Below are 9,717 nucleotides of genomic sequence, written 5' to 3'. Positions count from 1 at the left end.
AACATACTGGTATCGGATCGGTACTCGGTATCGGCCGATACCCACAGCACAAGTATCGGAATCGGTATCGGGAGGGATGGAATTGGAACATCTCTATTACACACTATTGACCATCCTTTGAAAATAAAAGCGAATACATAATACCAAAAAGACAAAGAAAGACCACATGCTTTATTGAAATTTCCATTTGACGTGTCCTACCTCTAAGCATATTCAAACTACTCTTGATAAGGACACTGTGGCCATAATAAAGTAGCAAAACATTACATCACGTCTCAGAGGGCCTTCTGCCACAGATAACTGTGGAGCCATATGGATGTGGAGAGAGAAAACTGGTTGGCAGACTGTCCACATGCTGTGGGAGCACTAGGCTGGCCTACAACAGTCCCCTGAAGAACTGAGTCTTCACTACGCATGTCTGCACTGCCTTAATGACTTCACCAGCGACGTTTAATGTGCTAATTTGTTTCATAAACTGGAGTTAATTTGCGGCCTAATTATACGCAAAAGCATTGGTTTCTCCTTACCCCTCTCTCTGGGGAGGAGTTGTCGGGCTCTTGGTTGTCTCTCAGTCTGCCTGCCTACTGCACTGCATGCCAACCAACCACGGATGAGCAGCAAATGCCTCGCAATGTGCCAGACTGGCAGGCACAATCTCCTCAGAGTCCGTGACTCAACAGCCAATGGACCCAAGTCACCCCGCTCACTCTTATCCCTAAAAGTCAATGTTTTAACAGCGCTTGACATGCCTTAAAAACACACTGCACATCAACTGCAGGATTTACGGTTATGAGGCCTAAATGCATGATGGGGTGGCAGGGAGGCATGTTAATTCTGTTCTTACTTGAAGGATTGAGAGGTAGATGCTTTAGGTGTGCCTGAACTGACAGCTGGCATTAACCATTCAGGCGAGAATTTAATCAGCACCACAAGTGGAAACCCAGAGTCTGAGCCAGCCGTAATCAATAAATCTTGAATATTTATACTGCTGGAAAGATCACCTGGCTCTGGATGCAAACAAGAGGAAATCAATAAAACAATGTAGTCATGTTGGATCAGAGTGTGATAATGAGAAAATGACTGAAAACCACCAACCAGGGCAGCTGCACCTCAACAAAGTCAGTGTCTGGTGCTAACGTCCTCTGTGAACTCATACAGGCAAGAGGGTGAGCTGCTTTCTGTCTAGGATTTACTTCTAAACAGCTGGTTTAACAGTGATAACTACTTAGAAGGTGAGTAAGTGCAACTGTGATTGTACTGTACATACATAAACCTCCTTGTATTGTATGTTAGTGTGCATTAAAAGTGTCTCCAAGATGCACTACTATTAATAATTCAGCAGTTGCAAGTAGTTACCAAAGCCTCCAACAAAAGTCTCATGCAGAAAATAAGACGACGTTGCTCAACTCGAAAGATCGAGATCCATTAAGATACAGGCGGCGTCCGCTTATATCTTTGTGGGTGATAATTTTCAGAGCTTGTAGAACATTAATCATTAGTGTGGTTGTGCTGAATTGTGTCACTAACAGACTAGTGCCTGCCACATTCACAAACATGCCCTGGTTTGAATATGAATATATAAAAAGAAACAGGTGTGGTTTATTTCTCTTGCATCCGCAGTGACATCTCAATGACGCTAATATTCCAGGCATGTTAGGCATGAAGCTCTTTTATAACAGTAGCACAGCCGCTCAATGTGATACATCAGTCTGTGTTTAAACACGGTAAATCACCAGCCATCTCTCCTATCTTAGAGTCTAGGCAGACCATGAATCAGTTAAGGGCGTGTTGACATCATGCCACCACGAGGGGATGAAAGAGGAAGGAAAACACCACACTAACGTGAGTCAAACCGGTTTAAAAAAAAGACAAACAAAAAAACTACTATACTCCGGTTATGTTAAAGTAAGATGGGAAAAGCAGAAATCAAAAATCTATTGTATTTATTAAATGTCCACAACTTATCCATTTTGTTAGGTTGTAATCGAATTGTGCCTTTTTGTTTACTTCATTCTTTTAGAAAGACCAAGGCCTTTTTTCAGTGACTCCTGTTTACCAAAAGCAACAACTTATTTTGCTGAATGGTTAAAATGACAACGCCTATTTTGGATCAGTGATCACAAGCACTTATATTTATCTGGGAAAATTTCTATTAGTTTGTAAAGTTTTTGGCTTATATAAAGCAGAAAATGTGTTTTTGGTTATTGGTTTGTCTTATTTTATTTGTATGAGCTACTTTTATGTGCACAGATTTGATCTTCCATTATTCAACTAGTGGTTTCAGTAGTAGGGGACTGTTCCTTTGCTGAAGCGCCTGCAGATAAGCCTCATGCAGTCAACACACAAACAAAATCCAGTATCACCCATAGCTGTCTGTGTTACAGCTGCCACAATGATCACAGAATAGCCTCTAAAGCAACAATCAGTCATTCTACAGTCACACTGAGCTGCCCCGTCCCATCCAGGATCCTGCCTTGTAGGCAAAATTCCACAAGATCCTTTCCTACCCAAAAGACATTCCAGCTCCCACCTACCCCACCCAACATCTGACCCCATCCTCTTGCAGTTACAGCGGTGGACTTGCGGTATGAAGATGCTGCACAGCCTCAGAGCTGGAACTTAAGACCGTTACTGGGTTCAACAGCCCACTGGTGGGCAAGAAAAGCATGTCACAGAGCGGGAGAGAGGCCTACTTGTATCAAGTGCCCGACATGCCAGTTGGTGCCTGGCTCCGCGGCAAGGGCTCCAGGCGTCTAAACATTTCCACTGGATCAAAGAAGCCTCTGCACAGACATACAGTGCTTAAATGTTAAAGTCGGTGCAGTGGAGAGGCACACACAATGAGATTCCTATCGGTTTGTCCCTGTCCCGCTCGGGGCAGCTCCCCTGATTGCATCCTTTGAAAAAAAAAAAAAAAAAGGAAACGCCATGGGACCGATCTTTTGGTCGTTACCTAGCAACAGGTGGTAAGAAAGATACTGGGCCGGCTTGAAGGATGAGAGGAGAGGCTACTCAAGAGACAAAACCACTGTTCTTCTTCATGAATTATCCCAGTGCTGAATAGAATAATACTGACCTGAGGACTCGCATGAATACCAATTGGTACTTGAGGCTTGGTCATGGAAATTTAATGACATCACTTCTGAATGTGGCCCGAGCATGAGCGAGTCTGTAGTTGGCAGAGCATCAAGCAGTGTCCTGATAGCGAACACTATCAGAGTGATGCCAAATCCAATGGAAAATAGTTGAGGGGGAAATAATGCAAACACTAGCAGCAGATAAATTATACATCAATATCTGTGAAGATGAAGTGGGTTAAATACTTACTGACGTGCAACGGGAATCTTGAAATTTAACATGTCAGGTTTGTGGACTTTTAATCGCCTACCTTTTATCCTCGCTCTCTGTTAACACTTTGTGATTTGCTTTGTCAGCTGTCTCAGCTTAAAAGAATAGTTAAATATTTTGGAATATGTGTTTATTTCACTTTAATTCTGAGCGATAGATACCCCTCTTATATCTGTCCATCAAATATGAACCTGCCACCAGCAGTCTGGTATCTTAGCTTAAGATAAGGAAACAGCTGGCCTGGCTCTGTCCAAAAAAGGTAAAAGAAATACGATCCAACAACCCTCTAAAGCTCATTAATTAACTCGACATGTCGCATTAGTTTAAATCAGATAAAACCAAAAGTGTAAAAACAACAGTTTATGGTTTTACAGGGGTTGTGTGTGGGAATGTTTCTTGGCTCGGTGGGACCATCAGTTTGGTACAGACTGAACTGATGGTACATCAACTATTGGGTGGATTGCCATGAAATTTTGTTCAGACATTCATGTTTAACTAAAGATGAACTTTAATAACTTTGGTGACCCCGCTGACCTTTCATCTAGCGCCATCATCAGGTCAAAATGAGTGTTTGTCCAACACATTCCCAACAGCCTCACCTGTACTTTGTGTTTAGTGCTAATTAGCAAAGGTTAGCATGCTAGGATGCTAAAGTAATTGCCATGCTGGTGTTAGCATTTAGCTCAATTACTCTCTTCTCGTTCGTCTTTGTCAGGCTGACGAGTGCCTGCTCTGAATACGTATGCAGGTTAAGAGGAACGCTTCTTTTCTTCCTTAAAAGCCAAAGCAGAGAAGGAATGTGCATTTAGAAAAGAATAAAGGAAAAAAAAAAAAAAGGATAACATCCTCTCTCCGTCGCCCACACTTATGCTGCTCATAAATTACAGGGTGCTGTTAACCGGCACCTTTACAGTACATGTTTGTGTCAGAGTGAACTAATTACACGGTGAGAGGGATGCTCTATGAATCCTGGATGGCCGGAGCATGAAGCTTACCTCGACAGAAGTAGGGGGAAATAAAGGAAAAAGGCACAAAAATAAAAAGGAAAGTCTAAATTAAAGGACAAATCATCAGACTGCTGCTCGGCTGCTATTACAGCAGTGAGTAGAATAATGAATGCAGTACCGAGGTTCAATGGGAGCGGTAAAAATAGATGCTATTAGAGGGAGACAGAGAAAGGGAAAGGGGAATACAGCGAAAGTGTGATTTTCTTAGGTGTTCTGACAGTTTGAGGCCAACAACAGCCGAGCAGAGCAGCAGCTGCGGCAGCTGCTTCTGAGCGCGTCAATACACACACAGTGTCGATGCCTCAGCCCTTATTAAGTCCAACATATAGTTTGGAGGGTTTTTTTTGTTGAGTCATGCTTTGCTGCTTGGCCCTGATACAGCTGATGCCACATATTTGGAGCCTCCTCCTCCTCCACCACCTTCTCTTCCTCGGATCTCTCTGGCCTCCATCCTTTTCCCCTCACCTCCTGCCTTCATTATCCACCTTCCTCATTCTCACCTTCCTCCCTTCTGCACAAACACACCAGATATCTTCAATCAGGTAGCTTCAAGTTCACTTAACCTTTTAGTATTCTTCTTCAGACTCCTCTCACTTTGCTCTCTGACTCTTTGCGTCTCTCAGCTGAAGGCTCAAAGATGAATTATTGGACTCTTCTGGGGTCATTAAGTTTGCGTCACCATGGCAACAGCAGCTGCTGCTGTAATTTCACAGGCAAATGTTCTATTGCTCCATAAACTCACTTACAACTGCAATGCCATTTGAACAGCCCTGGTTTTGAATGATGATTTGAATCAACAGCCCACTAGTCAAAATGTCTAAATATACCAAATGTCACGTGGTTGGAGGGCCTGAGAGGTGCTGCTGTAATTATTTAATAGAGGCACTTTGTCAAATGGCTCCCTTTTTGGCTGCTTCTCCACATTAATTGCCTGCTGTGCTTCAAATTATTACCAATTAGCCTACAGCCAACATTGGCACTGCCAGAGTGTTTTAGCTTTTTTACAATTGTCGTTTTGTTCAAACTACAGAAAGTATGGTGGAAAATGTAATGCCACTAGGGTATCGTCATATACCGGAACATCGGCCGACGCCTGCACTCGCAAGGCCCATAAACATGTGTAAGACACATCTGCAGGCAGGTGTGGCTGCTGTGGAACAATGTTAGTGCTCCTCCTGAGTTTTGGGATGGTGGTGAAAAAAAAAAGAGTCTCATGTATCCTGCTGTAAACCTTTCCTCAGTCATCACTGTCTTTTCTAAAGGTTTCTCCCATCCTATATAACAGGTAATCTAATCTAGAACTGCCATATATAGAATAATGAAGTTGAACAATGCCTCTTCTGACATGATATACAATTTTCCCTTAAATACCAAATCTACAGCCTAAACCAATGTATTTTTCTATCTAAAACAACATTTTACTGGCTGAGACAACCAAACATTAAATTGTAATGTGCATGGAATAATGGAAATATACTTTTTTTTTATATCAGCATTATATAATCAGTGGCCTTGGGAGTTATTTCTCTATTTACAATGATATGCACGCAACCTTGAGTATTAAAGGTAGCAGTGGGGGGGATAAATCGTACATATTACGTAAAACCATTCAGCCCTTACCTTGCACGTCATCATGTCGCTGACTCTCTGCTGCATGGACTGCCCGGCTTTGGGTCTGACCAGGAGGTAGAGGGCTTTGACCTCGGGACAAGACCTCAGCAGCTTTTCCACCAGCACTTTTCCCATGAAGCCTGTGGCTCCTGTGATGAGCACGTTCTTGCCAGCGTAGTACTCAGCTATGGACGCCATTCTGCTGCCTGCTGTGCCACTGCAGATGTCTGTCAGTCTGGTCTGTTCGTCTGTTGCCTGCTCTCCTAATCTGTCGAGGTGCCGGCCTTCAGACAGCTCCTGCAGGGAGAAGAGGAGGATATGAATGTGGAGGGCTGGCAGCCAAATAGTTTGAATACCGTATCAGGAAGTACTTGTGAAGCTTGTGTGTGAATACATACACATGGTGAGTTTAAGTCATGAAGCGGTTCTGGGAGAAGCTAAAACTGAACTGTAAATCACACTAGTGTGATGGCAATGTTGTAAGAAGGAAAAAAGTCTCCATGAATGTTGAGACTTTTAAAATTGATTCAGTTTGATATATTTTGGGAGGAAAATAAACACATTTGAAACAAATTCAGAATTGGTGGTGTCATCTCTCTGGTCTGACCTTCAAAGTGCCAGCAGAAACACGCAACTAGTATGCAAATTACATGAATATTCATACAGGCAGATGAGGAGAGGGCAATGTTCAGGGGCAATCTGCCTGTGTGTGACTGTGTTTGTTGAGTGCACAGGAAAAGGCTGTGTTTTGGAGGTGAAGTTACATTTATAAGCTGCAACCACATATTATTCTGATTAATTATCTGGGAAATCACCACCATTTCATTTTTATTTTATAAGTCAGAGTCCCAGCAGTGCACAAACTGCTTGTTTTGCCCAAACATTTCCACACACACACACATAGGCTCTACATCTCTTCCCTCCACAATCACAAACTCAAAACACAGCAGCACAGGATGTCCAACTACAATCAACTGATAATATATCTGCTCCCAAAGTTACACCAAGAACACTTTAACCTTGTTTTGGAGACGCTGCACCACTGATACCTGCATATGGTTTTGTCTTTGTAATCCCCCCCCGTTACACAAGGTCTTAGTGGTGCGTGAGGAGAGTTTCAGAACGCAGCCTGTTGTGTTGATTTAGGGTTTGTCCTTGCGTGATGAGATTTACTTGTCGACAGGTCTAAAATCAACCTTAGCTGGAAGCCCTGATGGTTTAGCCACAACATTTACACAACAATCTCAACCCACTGAAACACAGTCAAAATGAAGAATGACTTAAATACACCTGCTGCACCCTGCTAAGACACACATTTACCCAAGATAAAGTGACCTACACTTGCCCTCTTTGTCATTCTTAAATTAGTTTGACGCGTTTCTGGATGTCCAGTCGCCCTCGTTCTATGGCAACTTAATTGGATCAATTGCTGCTCTAATGGTGGTGGTGTAATGGACTGTGTCTGCTTATTTGGGCGAACTCAATACAATAAATTTGCGTCTGCTGATTTAGCAGTGGCAGGCGGCCAGGTCCTACAGGTTCCTGATTATAGGACAGAGGCACCAGATAGAGTCTGATGTGGTTTCTGATATTCAGAGGGATCAGCTAATGGTCATCAGCTTAGGTACTGACCCTGCTCCTAGTGTTCATCAGCTGGTCATTGAGTGTCTGGAGGCAACAGTTGGCACTTCAGTGAGCAGATTTCATTTTCCATCATATACACATATATACACACACGGTTTCCATTTAGCCCCGGTAGTGCTGCCATGATGATAGTTTCGGTTTTATGTGCCCAGGTTCTCAAAACCAGTGGACAAATTAAATTCTTTCCCAAAGGAGACATTGCTGACTTATTTGTCAATGTCTCAGTTAATCACAGACCTCACTACCCTCTGACCGCTAGGGCTGCAACTAACGATTACTTACATTATTGATTATTAGTGGAGAAACTAATCTTTTGGGCTTTAAAAACAGTCCAATGTTACACCTTCAAATGTCTTGTTTTGTCTGACTAACAGTGTAAAACCAAAAAGATAGCTAATTTGCTGCTTTGTTGGTCATAAATTACAGTAAATACTGTAAAACCATCAAATGTTTGGCAAAAAAAAAAAAACATACAAATGTCTTGATTTTCAACAGTGTTTGTTGGGTTTGATTCATTTAAGTCCAATATAATCTAATGTATTTCACTGTAACTGCCCTCAGTAGAAAAGGTTGAGACAACAATACTACAGCAGGCATTTATAGGCACTTAAGGAAATGAGCGAGTGCAATGGAAAGTTTATAGCTGCAGAAAAGCCTCCTGTATCAAAATGAGTACTGAACGAACAAGCGTGTGGCTGCTTTATCATAGTCACTATTGCGCCCTCAAGTCATAAGACTGCGCTTCAGACAAAAAGCCAAGAATGTTTCCCATCAAGTCTTAAAAGCAGTTAAACAATGCACTCAATAACGCCACTACACGTGTGGTTCCACCAGTTTCTGTGGTGGCAATATTAAAATAAATTAAAATATATGCTTTAAGACTCAGTTTGTGACCTTGAGAGACCAAAAAGCCTCTTTGGTTTGTGGCAAAAACCCCCTTTAAAAGCAGCGCAGCTTATCTGTAACTTGGACTTTTACAGTGTGAGACTTTGTCCTTGCTCCCTTTGGACAGCTAACTGACAATAAGTGACAGCAATCTGAGCTGTCATGTGTCTTCAGCAGTGTTTTTCTGTGTGGCTGTCTCTCTGATAGAAAGCATCGTGTTGGATGTGTGCGCTAAGAGCTCACAACCACGCTGCCAATGTTGCTGTTCATTTGTGTGCAACCATGACAACGATGCGCCGAAGTCATCACAGGCCTCTTAAAGACTGGATGACAGCTTCCTGTCTCTGGTTGGCATCATTCTCTGCTCCTAACCAATCACGGGAGCAGGGTGGCAGACATGGCACATTTAGGCCCATCTAACGTTTGCCAACTGGCCTGCTAAAAAGAAAAGAAAAGAAAAAAAAAAAAAGAAAAAAGAAAAAAAAAGGCTAATGGGATTCCTGCTTGTAAAATTTTGCACTTGGCAACAATAGTACCACATTTAGCCAAGACAGACAAGCTTGATCAGCACTTCTAGTGATTCACTGGAGCTGTGATTTGTACACACGATGAGTGGCCCCCCCCTTATTTCATCCTCTCTCCTGGGCTGCAGATTCCCGGCATGTCTGCCCAAAGACGGAGGACGGAAACCAAATCCTCCTGAGCCAAATGTGGCCCAGATAACAAAACAATCTTGTATTTACTTGCTTTCCTTCCATTCTGCCGTCTGCACATGCAATATTGAATTACACACACACACACACAGAAAGATCTGTGTGTTTGATTTATTCTTCTACTTGTTTGCAGTGGAAAAGAGGAGTCACAGAAACCCAGGCCTGGGTTTCAGGCAAAGAACCAAAGTCTACTGAGCTTTAAATTTACATAAATTCTGATTATTTTAATCCTTTTTTTCCTGGATTCATAACTTACAAACAAGGTATTATCTGTATATTTACTCCTCTGTATGCACAAATCAAAATAAGAAGGTCAGTCTACTGAGGCCCCTGACATTCCAGCTTTGTGCTTCACAGAGATTCCCTGTGGACACAAGGACAAGGGCACGGGGGGTGAAAGTCACTACAGATTAACGCTTGACAATGGAAATGTTCCTGCAGCTGGAAGAGTGCGCGCATCTCAGATTCGACACTCAAACACACACACACACACACACACACGCTACTGC

General features: G+C 42.6%; 1 protein-coding gene across 2 annotated transcripts in view; it reads right to left on the bottom strand.

Annotated features, from left to right (window-relative positions):
• Positions 1–9,717, bottom strand: part of si:dkey-97m3.1 (fatty acyl-CoA reductase 1) — a 61,097-nt gene that overhangs the window by 36,895 nt on the left and 14,485 nt on the right. For both annotated transcript variants that reach the window (XM_035674932.1, XM_035674940.1), the window contains exon 2: positions 5,976–6,263. In XM_035674932.1, the coding sequence (XP_035530825.1) occupies positions 5,976–6,263 (288 nt within the window). The remainder of the gene's footprint in view (positions 1–5,975; positions 6,264–9,717) is intronic.

The sequence above is a fragment of the Morone saxatilis genome, unplaced genomic scaffold (assembly GCF_004916995.1).
Source record: "Morone saxatilis isolate NCDOM2014 unplaced genomic scaffold, NCSU_SB_2.0 Contig10, whole genome shotgun sequence".
Classification (NCBI taxonomy): domain Eukaryota; kingdom Metazoa; phylum Chordata; class Actinopteri; family Moronidae; genus Morone; species Morone saxatilis.
This window is presented reverse-complemented; position numbering and strand designations above follow the sequence as displayed.